This window comes from Netta rufina (genome assembly GCF_964035555.1).
Source record: "Netta rufina genome assembly, chromosome: Z".
Taxonomy (NCBI): Eukaryota; Metazoa; Chordata; class Aves; order Anseriformes; family Anatidae; genus Netta; species Netta rufina.
The window spans coordinates 21412615-21430294 of record NC_140126.1 but is presented as its reverse complement, the minus strand read 5'-3'; the positions used below and the strand labels follow the sequence as shown (position 1 = coordinate 21430294).

The 17680-nt window shown below is 34.1% G+C and overlaps 1 protein-coding gene across 2 annotated transcripts in view; it reads right to left on the bottom strand.

Moving 5' to 3' along the window:
* Positions 1-17680, bottom strand: part of AP3B1 (adaptor related protein complex 3 subunit beta 1) — a 168677-nt gene that overhangs the window by 48703 nt on the left and 102294 nt on the right. For both annotated transcript variants that reach the window (XM_084305457.1, XM_084305458.1), the window contains exons 19-22: positions 17422-17578; positions 14525-14699; positions 7188-7260; positions 6200-6306 (exon numbers count right to left, since the gene is read on the bottom strand). In XM_084305457.1, the coding sequence (XP_084161583.1) occupies positions 6200-6306; positions 7188-7260; positions 14525-14699; positions 17422-17578 (512 nt within the window). The remainder of the gene's footprint in view (positions 1-6199; positions 6307-7187; positions 7261-14524; positions 14700-17421; positions 17579-17680) is intronic.

Here is a 17680-nt window from a genome sequence, read left to right as displayed (position 1 = left end):
TAAATATGCCTCCCAGACTGGGCATACTTTCATTTGTGCCAGCGTGTCATATCAAGGATTTATTTCTGACTCAGAAGAAAGAGAGGTCGATCCTGTTTGAACTTTCAAATTCAATTCTCTAACCTGCTTGAAAGGAAAGAAGCTGAATGTTCTTAATTCTTGAATGTAAAGCTTGCTAAGTATTAATGCATTTGGAAACATAAGATGGGTATTTTTAAGACCCAAACAATAATAAACGTTAAAAATATTGATAAATGGATTTCTAATTAGAATTAGTTTGTTAGTTATGTTAAGTATGTTAGTTTAAAAAATAGTCATATAGCAGTTTTAAAAAAATTAATCTATCATGTTTAAAAGTGTTTATAAGTATTTTATGTAAGGACATAACTTCAAATATGTAATGTAACGGATGTGTTGCATTACCATTTTAAGAACACCATCTGCTACAGCAAATTTTATAAACGTGGAATAACAAATTTAAGTATATGGGAGATCTTTGTTTTGTTCCTTTTCTTTCTTGGCAATGGTTAATATCTGCTGATGAGCAGCTACATTCATTTGTAGCTCTCCAAGTGCTTTCCCAAGGTGAGCAAGCATCATTATCCTCATTTTTCAGATGGAAAACTAAAAGATTAAGTTACTCCCTCCAGATCACACAGCATGTAGTAAGCCAAAAATAGAACTCATTTTCCATATGTAACACCCAGTTCTATATCTGCTGGACCAGGCTGATTTACCAAAAGCATCAGTCACACCTAATCAACTAAATAGCTGAATTTTGGGTGCACAAAAATAAAGTTGCTTTTTAACTGTTACCTTTAAGACTATGCATTTTCACATGTTTCAGAGGTACAAATTTTCCACCTTACTAACATAGTATTTGCAAAATTTGTTTCTGGTGAGCATTATGTTAGTTACAAAGCTTGTATGGCACAGCGTAGAGAAAAGTGGAAACAACACGCATACTTTAAAAACCGTTCCACATGGAAAAATCTTCATATTAAGAAATTAAGTCAGACAGAGAACTCTGCAGAACTCTACAAACACTCTGCCTAATGTACAAGTGTGGTCAACAATGCAAAGAAGTTATAAGGTTGCACAGGGATAGCATGCATTTAGCATACCTTACCACCAACCCTTTCCTCCCCCATTCACCCCAACAAACTTCCCCAATTCCATTCATTATATAAAATGGTGGGCTTCAGAAAAAGGATAACATAAACATTTCATACGCAGGAAAAGGCTTTTCTATGGTGAGACACCAAAAAGATATAACATCTTCTACAAGAAGGTGAAAATAAGAGGGCAAATAGTAAACTACATAAAATGATACCAAGACCATAAGCCCAGGTTACTGTAACATAAAACCACTACAAAAACATGATGAAAAAGAAGATGTGGCTAACATTCAAAACTGAGAAAAGAAACAACTTTTATCCGACAATAAAAATGTAGCAGTGTCTTAAGGACTATATGTATTTACAAAAATATAAAACTAACTACTTAAAAAACAATGATAATTACTCAAACTACCTCTACAAACCCAGGGCAGAATAGCAAGAATCTATTCAAACCATTCCATACAGTCTGCTGCTGTCACTAGTGATTGCACTATAGCTCTTTCATGTCATTAACAAGTTAATTCTGATGACATAGCCATTCCTGGGGTAAGAACACAAGAAGAGCTCAGACCAGAGCTTACACGAATTATAAATAAATCTAGTTATATAATAATTAGTGTTAACGAAGCTTTGAAAAAATAAAGCTCATGAAGCACAGTACATGCCAATAACTATTTGGAAGAACTACTTTTCATTTCTCTACTGTAGGATTTGCAAATTCTTTAGCACCTCAAGCTAATCTTTCCCACAAACTGCGTAACAGACTAGACTGATGATATAATTCATTATTTCAGTTCCTGTGTTCACAGTACTTCCATGAAGAGATCCTTTACACAAGAATAGAATATACTTCAGAGACCGTCGTAATACTTGCTATAGTGGAATTAGACTGAATAGACAGAGTAATCTAAATGATAAGAATGTTTTGCCCTGCCAATATTACCTCAAAAAACGAGAAATCAAAATATCATTTAAGGGGTGATCCTATTCTAAAAGTATCTCTATCTGAATACTGAGGGAGTTCATGTTTACTGTTTTTCAAGGAATTCCATAAGTATGCTAAATTTGAAATTAAATGTATTTATCACCTGGCTTGACAGGTCTGCAGCTTGACCTTGACTTTTGTCAAAAGCTATTATTTCTGCTCTACGCATCACCACTCTAAAGAAGTTCTCAAAGTGGATCCTAGTTAAGAGTTCTGTGGAAGATTCAAGGGACAGGAAACTGTATGATTTACTACTCCTTTCCTAAACAGATTCCATGGAATTCTGAGCAAAAGAAAATAATAAAAACCTATTGTAGATAATACTTTCAAGAGAACACACTGAATATACAAAAAAAAAACAAACAGTAAGTAAAGCAGTACCACTTCTACAACTATGACATAACTCAATATGCATAATAATTGATGAAAAAGCTAAATTATTGCAGCAATATATTTTTTATAAGTAACTCCTCACCTCAACACAAGAGCGTTCCCCTCTTTTACTGTATGCTTTTATCACGAATATCACTTATCACTCAGCCTTGATCTTTTCTCCAAATTATCATGCACTGGGGGCAAAGAACATACCTTATATTCTCCTCTCAAATCCTACTCATCTCAACCTATACTTCGGTACAGCTTTTTGCTCCATCCAACTGCTGCTGCTGCAAGAGCTCATACCCAATTGTCAGTTCTCCCTTGCACTAACACCTTTCTGAACTATAAAAAATTTCTTGCTACCAAAGTAGCATTCCCTCCTCAATATTTTTTTCTGAAGTATATATATTTTTAATTATCATACATAGCATGCTTAGGGCTCTAGATATTTATGGAACCAGTTGCTCGATCATTTTTACTATCTAAAGTCCTAATGAGAGAAGAACAGGTGGTTCAGCTTTTTTTCTCATCAGTTGTGTTACTGCAGGAACATATGATGACTCCCCTCTAGCTTCTCTGTCTGAAACCATACCCATCCTCTTCCCCCTTTAACTGTTCCTGCTCACTATACTATTTCTTCCAGCACATTATAACCCTCCCTGTCATTTATGAGTTTTGCTTTTTAGACCATATTTTCTCTCTTCAAAAATTTCCATTTAAGGGATGACACACATTTCTGATGTTTTTAGATTTCCATTTTACACTGATGGCTTGCAGCGGTCTCAATTCCTATTTTTAATTGGTACTATATCTTCACTTATCTTTCAAGCCTTCAAGGGTATTTCACTATCTAAAACTAATTTGAGTCCAAATGCATGAGTTCTGTGTGTACATGCATAAAAGCCTCAGTAGTAGCCTCCAGTGGCCTTAGTTAACTGTTTAAGCTGGCCCACTTGAAGGTAAACTACACATACCAGGGCAGAAGCATGAACATGGATTTACTATGTTTTCCATAAACAATAGGAAGAAAGTTATGTATAAATTACCAGAAAAAAAAATCATTTTTTTTCAGGAGTAAACTGTAATATCCTTATATGTGTCTTTATATGATAGGTAAATGTTTTATGTGAAATCATGAGTCATAAAACCTGCATAAGCTGTGGGACAAAGTCTCAGGTTGTACACTGTAGTTGCTATTCAGGGATATTTTGGTTTTGCAAGTTTGAAGAGATCTAGAGCATTACTGTAAAACACTTCTTGTATTGATGCTTTCTATAATGTTCAGCAGCTATGAATGTAGAGTTGTAAGTTTTCTAAAAGCTGTATCCAATTACAGTCCTGAATGATTTGAATAATAGACTGCCTGACATATTCCAAGATAAGTGGCTGCTACATTTCTTTGATATTAGGGTCATATACTGTACTTACCTATTTTTACTCCATGCTCTCCATTGCCTAGTAATAAATTAATTTCTCACTGTTAGTTTGGCATGTGCCCTACAGTTAAATTCATTTTCTCTCCAATTGAAGGAAGAAAAAGTTTTCTGAAGTATGACAACTATTCTTCTTATTTTTAGAACTAATGGCCACAGATTAAATTCAGAATACTATTTTAAGAGGGACATTCCCACATAAAGTCTTAAAAACTGTTTTTACATTTTAATTTTTAGAAAATTACCTGATGGTGTTGCACAACACATGTATACAAAACTTTTAACGATATGGATATCATTTGAAAGAACAAGTTTTAACCTTACTATTTAATTTTTTTCATTCCCTGGAACACAAAACACTGCAGAGGACCTCATGGACATCTGCAACTACTATCAATGGCAATGACAATTATGAAACAGGTAATCACTATGCAGGCAGCAACAATTAGTGATGATGTAACTTATGTTGTTTCCAAAGCAGGAAGTATGAGGAAATGGTCTAGCTTCTTCACTGATTCCATATTTTACCAAGAACTCAGCAGTACCAAGAAAGAAGTATTTTGTGGAATCAATCCTTTTATACAGAATTTCTTCCTTTGTTTAGCCTATACCTTCCAGCTCTCCCTAATATATCCACTTCATTGCAGCTACCTTCTGAAGAATGGGGGAAGCCAATGACTTATGGTTATCGTGAGGAAAGCAAGTACACATAGGAAGTGGAAAATGCTCATGTATTTTAGACGAAGAAAGGACTCCAGACACTTGGTGAACAAGTCCTGTTCTCAAGCACCCCCTGATCGCCATTTTTAACTTACCCTCAAAGAGGATAATTCTAAGTACCATAATGACCAGAATCATTCTTAAGTTAGCCTCAGAACAAGAGAAACAGATGACAGCCTGTGTTTTGAGCTGTTAAGGTCTTAAGGATGGCAAACAAGAAATTGTGGCATTGCAATCACAGAAATAACTGCACAATTAAAGTCAGGTCTTTTCTGCCTAGCACTGCATACTACAGCACAGAGTAACTGACATAAGACAGCACCAGGCATTTTCAGACTGTGCGACACGTGAATGACTATGCATCAGGTAAAGCGTGTGTCTGGATTGTTACTGGCCCACTTGGAATTCGAATTGCATCACAGTTCTCTCAGGTTAGGCTAATACCCACCACAGTCTTTCAAGTTTATATTTTAAACACAAGATCTTAAAGCCTGTAAATATAAAACTGAACAATTAGCTAAAATATTTATTTGTTAAGTAAGATAATTTCTTGCACCTTCTTTGTAAGTATTTAATAACTATATAATTTTGCAAATGTATGGCTCCCAAAGCCAACATGAAGTACCTTAACAGAGATTATTAAAGCTGCAGTGTAGGTTCTAGATACCAGCCATGTAAGAAATACGGCTAGGCTAAAAAATGTCCATGGTTCTTTTATTCTCGTCACTCCCACAAACTTTCACAAGGATTTATATTGCTCCAATCCCTTATTAAATTGCAAATTTAAAGTGGACAAAAAACAACACAAAGCAAACAAACGAACAAAACCCTACATTAAAATAAAATAAAAATTTAAAATAAAATAAACAACACCAAGAACACAAACTACTATCCTTTCCACCAACAAAGGAATGCCCTCCGTGACTTTGCTAACCTTAATTATACCTATAGTTTTGAGATTCCCTAATGGAAAGTGCTACAAAGCAGAAAGCACTAACTGAATGAATCATGACACATACTGATACACCACTGATTGTAAATCTATACCCTTTTTATTTGCACCCAGGGGCTATGATTCGTACACTCGTGAAAAATTACTTCCAAGTAGCAAAATGTCATAATTGGAGTCATGTATGGTAAATAATCAGGCTGAGAATTAACAAGTATGTGATTTTATGTAGCTTATTTTTGATATTGTAGCAACTACATGATTTGAAAGATTTCTGTAGTTTGGATGCTTTATTTGTAAATACACATTTCCCTAAGGCAGAGGAGAAAAAAAAAAAAAAGAAATAAAAAAAGAAAAAAGAAAAACAAATTGAAAGAGAAGGTTAAAATCCTTGAAGGCATCCTTCTTAAATATGCAATATTATTTTCTCCACCTTCCAGAATGCAATTATTACGGATCCAAAAAAGCTGCCAGAACTGCATGAAAACCACAATTCCATGCAGGACCTTTACAGGTGAAAGTATTTCCAAAAAATCACTTTGATGACTGCCTCAAAAATACAAAATGCTTAAATTGAGACACCTCCCTCTCCCCTTTTTTAAAGGCTACTTACATCAATGACCGATGAACCTGACAGACTTAATCCCTCTAAGTCTGCTGTTAAACTTGGGGACAAAACAGCTGCTGTAGGAACTGCCACAGGAGTTGTCACAGGGTGGACTAGAATTAGAAAGGCAATTGACATTTAACTAAAAATACAAATAAAAGTAATGGGAAGGACAATAACTTATTTTCATTAAGTTTAAAACGATTTTATGTCTTGATCTAATTATTTCATGCTCATGTCTCCTAATCATAGAACATTATTTTCTCCAGACATAGCAGACATGCTCAATATAAACAATGAAAATATAAATAAAGCTGATAGATGTATAGACCACACACATTTTTTACATTGAAGATATTTTGCTCTTCTTTCTGACTTTTTCACTCCATTTTATCCTTCAATCTGATCTATACTGTGCAGCACATTTTCAATATGAGTTATGTGTAAAGTACATATTAACACAACTCTAACATTTGTTGCACACATAGAAGAAAATCTGAAGACCTGCACTACAAACCATAGAAAAAACCAGCACTAGCTCTACTGTACACTTCCAAAACTACATTTTAACCTGTTTTTTTAAATTGATATTTTTAGTATCTTGTTATAGTAGCATAATTGCTTCATAAATTGCACAAGATGTTGTAAAAGAAACATCCATTGTTACCTGAGGAAATAAGCCCACTTTAATGGAAAACAAATCTAGATATACAAAATTTTCAAAATAAATGTTTTACATCCCAATGCGTTCCAAAATTTGAAACTAATTTTCAGTGCTATAATAAAATAATGTATCATAAAAAATATGCTTAAAAAAAAAGTTGCTAGTCTGAGCAGTACATATGTACATATATATATATATATTTTTTTTTTTGGTCAGGAAGCTTGGATAATAAACGAACAGAATCAATGTTTAAGACATTTAAAATTTCACTGAGTTAACTGAATTGAATCTAAGCCATAGAAAAGATAAGGCTTCAATCAAGATACTTACAGTCATCTAAATCTAAGAGAAATACATCTTGTTTACTTGGAGTTTTTCTATCTTGCGCAGTTTTTTCTTCTTTCTGTCAAAATAGATGAATATTTCATCTTTTATCATATCAGCCAAAGAATGGTCTTTTATACTTCTACAGTGGCAAAGTGTATTTTTGTTGTTTTAGAAGAAAAATGTGTCCATTTCCAGAACTTAGCATTCAAAGAATTCACCTATTGAGACAGAGTTGTTTGTACACAGAAGCTGAACCCAAGCTCTACATTTAAGTTATATTTCACTCCTCTCAAGCCCATGCTTTGGTCTAATACTAATAACAGTAACTGAAAGACAACTTTTGCTGACAGATCAGATGCTTCTGCTGATACCATTAGAGACAGAAATGTTTAAAAAATATATTCTGTTTCTGTATGAAAAACAGGGCAAAAACAAATCGTAAGGAAGCGGTATTATTTGCACTTTTCTAGGAGAAGGGAAACCTGTCCTATCATGTACTGGGATACTACTTAATTGCTGGAGAAAGTCAACAAAAAGTTAATTTTTTGACACAAAAAAACAATGCAATTTTAAGCTGTAAGATGAATTCTAATACAAAGATTGCCAGTATTGTCAGCATACTGTTGCAGAGTAGAGTGGTAATAGAGTAATCTCAGTGACTTGGCGTACATACAGTTTCAAAAAATTTGTTGCAATACAGCTAAATCAAAAGTTGCAGACATGACTAATAAGAGTGAACACTGGTCGTATCTACAGAACATCTAGACAGAGATGATTCAAGACAGATTTTAATGAGTCGCAGCTCAAAATGGGCTCCAGATACTGGGGATTAGTAAACATGATTGATCTTTGGACACTGACAGAGTCTGGACACGTTACCCACTGGATGCTCATAAGACAGTTTTTCATCATGCTATTCCCAATCCACTCTTAAGCCTCCTTTGTCTGGATCAGCTGCAAAACTCTGCCTTTGGTCTGTCTCTCTGGCTCAGTCACCAGACAGCAGGCTTCATCATTCTTTCAGAGAAATTTGTCAACTGCCCTTAGACCTTAAGCCTCTGCTCATTACTCAAGCTACTGCAAGAATTTAAATGTAGTCTTTCCAGGAGTTCCACTTCCATGAGCTTTGCAGTTTACCAGTTTTGTCCTCAACAGCCTGTGACAGCCACATCCATACACATGTGCATTATTCTTTTAGCTTTTCTAATCAGTGAAATGGATCTAAACAGAACACTAAAATTCCATAAGCCCATCCTGGGCTTTCTTAAGCTTTACTTACAAGCTGTCACAGTCCTTTGAGGCACTCAGGATACAACTTCCTAAAGGAGCCTGGAGACACTCTCAAAAGCTCAGCAGCTAGGTTCATTTTCTTTGATTGTCAGCAGAATGACCCCTCTTTTTTTCCCCTTTCTTTCAGTCCCTTAGTCTCACAGTCAGTCACAGGCTAACACTAATGCTGGGTTCATTTTTTCTAGTTTTGTGAGAATTTCCGTGGTTCCCTCTGAAGAATACACAAGAAGCCATATTAATGTTCTTACTAGGCTAAGCCATTGGTATTAATTACTACTGGGTTTACCTAGGACAAAATAACACTGCTCCTCATTTTCTTCCAATAAACCTAAGGCTCAACTGTATCTTGGGCTGCATCAGAAGTAGTATGGCAAGCAGGTTGAGAGAGGCACCGGAACAAGTTGTCCACAGAAGCAGTGGATGCCCCATCCCTGGAAGTGTACAAGACTATGCTGGATGTTCATTTGGGAGACCTCGTCTAGTGGAAGGTGTCCCTGCCCATGGCAGGGGGGTTGGAACTGGGAGATCTTTAAGGTCCCCTCCAACTCAAATTATTCTATGATTCAAACTGACAGTATTCACTTACATGGTCATTACAGATGTTCTTTAGTTATTCTGGAAGGAGAAGACTTGTGGACAGAGCAGAATGGAGGTCACTTACTTTTATTTTTATTAAATCAACATACTTGAATGGTCTGTACTACTACACTATTTGACTGTTCTATGATCACTGATTTGTTTGACCCATGACATCCCTCTGGACCAAGGAAATATTATAAAATATATTAAAAATTGTCCTAATATGATTCCATTCCCTATGTGAATTGTCCAGAATTACTGGGGGACTCTGCTGAAGAACCGTCTCTCCTGAGTGCCACCTTGGTCACAACCACAAGAGTTCATTTTGTCTTCCAGTGAGGTTATTGACCATTTATTTGACTGCTTTTTGCTATTTTTTCTCATATGTGAAATGAAGATATACGGTATATTTTATAAATGACAGGTGCTACTTGAATTATGTGCTTACTTTTATTTCTGCACTATGATCTTGTTTGAAGTATGAGTTACTTCAAGTCTAAGAAGCCTCAGAGAAATTATTTAATGACAATTATTTTAATCAATAACAAGTCTTTTTTTAAGCTCCATGTTGTGAACATTCAGCTATGAAACACACTATCTTAAACTCTTTTACTGCACTTTATGTAACATAACTGACTTAGTTTGTGAACTATAAAATCCTGGGACACCTGAATATAAAAGAAAACACAGTTAAGCAAATAGATAAGAAAAAAAAATCCCAACTCTTTCACTTTCTACCTCCATCTATCCATAAGATTAACTTCTTTCATCAACTACAAAATAAGGTTCAAAGATTACTTTTAGCTAGTTTTAGTATTTGCTCCTCTTTCCAGTGAGGAAGGGATTTTCACATTCCCTTTTATTATGCAGCCAGTTAAAATCTATTAAAAGTGGCTTACTCATATAAAAGGATACCACAAGGATAAAAATTTTGAATGTGTTTGAGTTTTGCTAACAAAAATATTGCCCAGTAAAATAAGTTTTAAAAAAAAATTAAGAGTCAGATTCAATAAATTCTCTTACTGTTCATCTGTTTACTGAAGACAGTTAAGGTAAGACATTCTATGACGCAAAGAATACAGAAAACATTTTTTAGTTTTAGTTTTTTTTCCTGTTATTTATCATTCTAAAGTGGTTACTAAGTACAACACAAAGCTTGATATGTATTTGATAACATAAAATGTATTTATGCACTGGTTTTGAGTCTATGATGTGATTAATCTTTAGAACTGAAAAAAATATTTCACAAAACTTTTTATATTTCAAAATAAAATAAAATAAAGATGCAAGTACAGAAACATTACATTGAGGTAATGCATGGCAAGAAAAACACAGCACACTTTATCAGTACACTGTACTTAAGTACAATCAGTTTACTATAAAACAAACACACAAAAACAAACAACAAAGCAAACAACAAACAACCCTATCATCTGGGAAATGTAAAATCAGAGGCAAACTAAATCAAGATAAAGCTAATATTAAAGTATACTGAAGTCTTATTTTCTACTTCAGTCAAGTGTGTCAAGCTTAAATAAATACTCAGCTACTTGTGTGTGTACACACTCATACAGATACACACATGCGTATATATATTGTGCTAAAACACTGAAGAAATCTAGTTAAATTTGTCTTGTCTATTAGACATGTGATTATTTTTTCTTTTATTTTTCAAAGAAAAGAAAATTGATTGGCTTTCTAGGAATAATAAATAGCCAATGACTGCAACAAACACTATCAACAGATATTTCTATTGAATGAAAAAAGCTTTGCATTCCAAATCAAGACAATAAAAAGGTTCTGACGTGTCTGGCATTCCCCTGTAACATAATTTTTCTTATTTTTTTTTTCTTTCCTTTTTTTTTCTTGAAATAAATCTGCAATAGAACCCAAACAGTTTCCTACCAGGAGAGCTCACTACAGGAAAAGCAGAATACTAAACAAAGAAGTTAAGCTATATTCCATCAAACATTTCTCCATTTGCAATTCATCTTGGTAATAGAGATAGAACCTGGTAAATGCATATAGGACTTGAAGCAGGAGATTTCTCTTGCTCAATGCATAATTCATGTGCTCCGCCTGCAAAGTGTGTAAAATGAGAATTTCACACCGCAGCATGAGCCATGGAGCTGCAGAGAAAAGGCAGATGAAATCATATTTTGCTGTGTGAATTTTATTTCTTATCCTCCCAATATTTATACAAAACCATCATTGACAATCCAAATGCATTGACAGATCACCCACTGTTTCCATTGTGTTAGCACTTGAAAAGAGATCAGGCAGAAAGATAGACAATTTGTTTTTGTATATTTTTTAAATAGTGGATCAGGTTTTTAACAGCTGAGTGACTGTATTATACTTGTATAAGGAGGTCAATAGTAGCTGATTTTAAAATCCCACTGTAGAGACATCTACTTATGTATGCATCCTGAAATCTGCATTTTAGCTCTACAGTATATGCTCAGAGTACATCATGTATCTGAACACCTCAAACTACCCATATTTCAAAATGATATAAAACACTGCAGCACAAGAAAGTGACTTTTCCACTCACTGCAGCTCAGTTACGGTGAACACAACTGCTTTTTCAAAACAATTCTTCAAGAAAACAAATAAATATTAATAATATATTCAGAAAAAAAAATCTGCTTTTGTAACCTATTTTTCTGCTTGTAAATGCATGGATGCATACACAAATTAAGCTCCCATGTGAGTGTAATCAAACCTTGTTTATTATGAAAATTCTGCTAAACATGGCAATGGTAACTAACAAAACACAGAGAATGGTAGTCAGCTCTCAGAACGTTATCTGTGTAATACAGTTCAAACTAACTACTCCTCTTATCAATATGTATTCAGAAGGTATTTTTAGTTTTATCTATAAGGATATATAATCTTTTGTATCTAAGGATATAAAATTTTCCCACCTATGCTGATCAAATTAAGAATGTCCCATAGCAGAATAATATAAGCAACTTTTTTTCCAACAAAATCTTTCAATAGAAAAATATGCATTTCTGAGGGCCTGGATAAGAGTCTGCTTCCTGATGGAAGGAAGCAGAAAAGTTACAAGATTTTCATGGAATTAAAATAAAGGTGGCTGGTTCTTGTAGAATATATTTTGATAGAAGGGCTCCACTCAAGACTTCTAAAATATTCTTTAAACATTGTTAACTATTGCTTTTCTTTCCAGCTTGGAAGGACTGTCAAGGTTATCATTAGTTAGCTCAACCTATGATCACGGGGCTCAAAATGTGTAACTCTCCAAAAATCTCTTAAGCTACTTAGAACAATAGTCACTTCTACCACAAAATACATGTTTCTCCCCTCTATTCCCTCACCTAATTATGCTTCTGAATATGACCAAACATCAGAAACACTCAAGGTATAAACTCAAGCATCCAAAATCAATTAAACTGAAGCTAACTCTATAGTCCTAAAGATTACCAGAGTACAGTGAAAGTCCTTTATGTTCAAAAGCCCCCCACTCCTAATTCATATATAACTAACGTATATATAAACTTCACAGTTTTCATATACCAGTCCATCAGCCATGTTAACAGTTCCCTAGTGAAAAAGAATTCAAGGAACATAGTTTTTTAGCTTTTGGATAGTGAACTCTATGCTATCTTATCAATTATCTCCCCGACTCCTTTTTTTTTTTTTTGTTGCCACGCACATAATTTTAATATTTGCTATTTTTTTTTTGGTGAGATTTAAAAGCTTTGCAATTTTTCAATTCTACATTTTGACTCTGATCAAGTCTTCTGTCAATGGCTTATAAACTTCTTTTGTTCCTAGCACATTTCTTTTTAGGTGCTTCTTAATCAAGTAAGGCTTTAATCAAGTATCTATTCCTGCAAGGTTCTTTTTCTTTTCTTAAGATCCAAGGGCTTGACAATTCTCCATTGACTTCAACAAAACAATCCCAAACAAGCTTCTTGGACACTCCGGTTCTCCTACATTCTTGATCGCTGTTTTTAAATACAAAATGCTTCTTTATGCTAGTAGTCCTCACATATCCTGTGAAAGAACCAGAACAGCTTAAATAATTGTAGTGAAAGAAATAATGAAGGCTGGCCCTGATTTTTTGAGAAAAATGGACAAATGCAGCAGAGAGAACACAAAATCGTTTGAATACAGTAGTATGTAGTGGCTGCTCAGAGCTAAGCAGGTCTGAGTACCTATTATATTCTGGTGGAAATATCTGTGCTACTGTGAGGAGCTGCAAACTCTTAGAATTAATTCATGCTCCACCTAGCACCAAAGAGCTTATTCTGAGAGGACTTGGCTTCTCTACTGGGAAAAAAAAAAGAGAAGGAAATACACTTAAGTAATTTAAGAAACTTATAGACTTCCCTTTTAACTCTTTGATACACACTTGTCCAATAGCTTCTACAACTGCATCAAATGCAACGGAAGAAGCCTGTTTTCACTACTCAGCAGTCTACACTGGAATCCTGACTGAAATACGCCAGTTTGATTTAAAATGCTTGAGCATCACTTCATTTTCAACACTGTATACTGATATTAAAATGGAAACTTCTGAGTTACAAATATAACCTACAAATTGTTTTATTTTTTATTTTTATTTATTTATTTATGTATTTATTTTTAATGAAGGACAGACAAACAGAATTCAGTTCATGGTAGCAGACTTAGGTCTACAATGTTGGCTTGAGTAAAATGAACTTCTAGCCTCTTTGTCTTCACTAAGGTAAGCAATTAAAACTCAGCTGACACATAAACGGTTCTGTTGAACACTTCTGTATCTTCACACATTTCAGCATTCAATATAAAAAAAGGTACTTGAAAGTTTGATACCTCAGAAATATAGTAAGAAACACAATATAATTTGAAGTAATGGAACCATTTATATGCCTTATTCCTATCAAAAAGAGAACATTAAGTGTTGATTACTCATTAGGAATATTAATTCCTATGTATACACCTCTGGTATAGATGCATTAACTGTACTGTTCTTAATTTTAACAGGAAATTTTAAAAGAAAGCCACTGGTTCCACTAAAATGTCTTCAAACCCTTAAGAAACTCTTCATGTCAGACCCAGGTCCTGTAGTAAACAGGATTCCATTTTAATAAATTAACATCCTGAATCAGGTTGCTGTTTCTGTGAAATACCCACATACATGTGTTTTCACCAATGAAAAAATAATTAAAAAAAATAGGTTCCCTTATTTTTTATCCATCTGGTATAAAAGTATAACAGAATTTAAACCAAAATACAGGTTTCATGTAAAGTATTCTTACTTAAACTACCAAATAGTTGTTGGTTTGGGATGGGTCTTTTATGAAAGGTCAACAAATATTTTCAAAAATTATGGTTTTTTTTTTAGATATCCATAAACATCTAATCCCATCTCCATTCCCTCAGAAAGAAATAAACAAATTATTAGATGCATCTTTTAATATTTAATATATATGTGAATATGTAATCTTTAACATACTTACCTTACTAGAAGTAGCACTTCTAGACTTTCCAGAATCAGAGTCACTTCTAGAGTCTGATACTGATTTGGAGTCTGAAGAACTTTCCTCTGATGAACTGGACACTGTATCAGAGGAACTGGATGTGTTTCTGTTTTTGGAGATCCCCTTTGCTTTCCTTTTAATTTCCCCTGCATTACTAGATATTAAAAAATAAATCAATGTAAAAGGCACACACAAAAACACCAAAGAAATGCACTTAGGCATCACAGCGTCACAGAATGGTTTGAGTTAGATTGAGTTAAACATCACCTAGTTCCAACCCCCATGCCATGGGCAGGGACACCTTCCAAAGCCCCATTCAATCTGGCCTTGAACACTTCCAATGACTGGGCATCCACAGCTCAGGACAACCTGTTCCTCACCATCTGAATAAAGAATTTATTCCTAATGCCTAATCTAAACCTACCCTCTCCTACCACCTACCCTGTGATATTTCAGAAAAGTGAAGACACCACTTTAGACAAAATATTTCTGACTATTCCACATGCAATTAACAGAATCATGATGGCTTTTAACATGATTTTGCAAAGTATTATTGCTTTTAAACATCAATATATTGAATTCGTTAATCTTTCCAAATGAAGCCACCTAGAAAAATGCCTATAATATCTACAAACATTTCAATACATACAGAGTTTATATAGAAGAGCTACTAACATTCACTCCGACGCTTTTGGTTATATAAAGTACCTTGCAGCTATTAGACTTCAGAGACAGTATTCTTTACACAGTTCTTCTCTTAGCCATGGCAATGTTAAATTATGTTGCTCTATGCTAACAGCTACTGAATATTATTAAAATCTACCCTGTTCACTTCTAATGACTACAATTAACAGATTACCCTTCTGTCTTGGTGAGCAGGCAGGGGGTGAAGAAAGGAGGATTACCAGACAGAAATACTGCAGGAAATTAAAACTGTTTTCTAATAGTTGTCATGGAGGAGATAAATAATATTGCATGCAGAAAGAAAACCTCTCTTCTGGGATCTGCACACTACAAACTTATACTTCCAAATCAGGTGTTTCATATACCACCTGATTCAGTTTCCTTCCCAGGACAATAAATTGGATACTGAAGTGCTGGAAGGGTAACAAGGTCAATAATAATTGAACAAATCCAGACCACTCAACTATTAATAGTTCCTTCAGACCCAAATTAAGTTGTTAAACATTTTTGCTTAACTTTCAGAGTAACGTAGAAGCACAGACTATGTTGCATTACAGTTTTATATGGCAACTATGTTTAGAAGGGAAAAACACAGAGAAGGAATTGAAAAATTTAATATAACAGAAAGGAAAAATACTAGGGGCAAAGCAACACCCCCCATCAACCTTGAACTTTGCAACACTGAATTGCCTAAATCATATTTGATCAAAATTATAAAAGTCGATAGTAAGATTTAAACCATCCTAATAATGCCCAACCGTGCAACCGAAGATGAAATGAAAACCCAAAATTTTAATAGTTGAAAGTAATTTTTGCTGAAAGCAGTGAACTCAAAGCTTGCAAAGCTAAAAATGAAGGAGTACACTTTACAAAAAGTGTCTAATGTAGCATATCTGATTGTTAAAATTATGGGAAAATAGGAACTCCCTAGTTTAATATGACAAACATTTAAAAGCTAAAAATACTAATCTAAAAATAAAAATTCGCTCATATACTCTTCACAGTTGTCTCATGACATATAACACAAGTACTGACAAAATTGTCTACATTTCCCTCGTTACCATTGAACAGAATCTTTAGTTGTATCAACAAGTAAGCTATTGTGCATTATATAAATCAAGTAGTTTTTCAAAACACGTTCAATATTTAAAACAAAATTTGAGGATTAAAGATGTTACTTTATTGTGTATCAGTCAGTTTTGATGGGTAATCATTGTTTACCTTACTGCTTAAAATTTCTGACGTTATTCTAATGAAAAGAATTTACTGGTAACTAGCTTTTTAACTTTGCAATGATGAAAAGCCTGTATTAATTTAACCTACAGATTTCATTTGTTCTGAACAGGAAAAACAATATAAATCACTTTTAAAATCATTAAATCCTGACTTAAATTAATAAAGTCATAATTAGGGCATTATGCTGTGTTTGTTATGGAAGTGGCAAGGCGAGCTGCTTTAATTACTGTCTGTAATAAAAGGAGCAGAGTGCGTACTGCGCCCCAATCAGTGCTGTCAGCCACGACTGAGCTGAGCTGCAAACTCATCAAGTGAGCTGGCAGCAGACTATAGAGTAAAGGGCGATCATGTCTGCAGAGGCCACTTGCTGACAGCAGTGGAAGAAACAGATTCATACAATCCAAGGTATTAGCCCCAATTACTCAAAATTTTAATGATACTTTAATACACGATAACGCTGTTGATAATGGTCAATCTTAAAAAGCACTAACACTTAAATATCTTATGACCGTTTCCCTTCACAGCCCTTGCCTCTAATATTTGGATCATAATCTTTTTAATATAACATTATTTAGAAAAATCAATTGTCTTAGTTACATAATGGCAAAGTGTTGAAGGACTTAATTTTAGCTCTCAGCAAAATTGCTGCAAAAGGTAATTAAGTGTTTCATACAACTGTCTGATCACTTATTCAGCCTCCCAAGGTTACATCAATTTTCAAAAAGCCACCCCAGATTTTACGAAAGTCAGAAATTAATTCTAAATATAAGTGTAGTCTGATTAAAGAAAATATGAACACAATTCATACATAGAATATATACTGGCACATACTTAAACATCAGTTGGATGATACACCTCCAAAAAAAAACTAACTAAACACTTACCAGACAAAGCTAAGCTTTGCAACAGCAAAGTTGCTTTAGCAAAAAATTAGAACCATGCAAATGTATGCCTACCTTTCCTTAACAGCTCCAGATGCTTTCTTTGCTATACTTTCTTTGCTGTCTGATTCACTGTCACTTGATTCTTCACTGGAAGAGGAACTTTCACTGCTCTCATCACCGCTGCCTTCCTCCTTATCTTCCTTCTCACTTTCACTGCCAGACTCACTCTCTGAAATTAATAAAAAACCAAATACACTTACATTTTTTTTTTAATATCTTACACAATTAGTATTTTAGAAATCTAAGCTTTTTTTTTTTTTTTTAAATAATG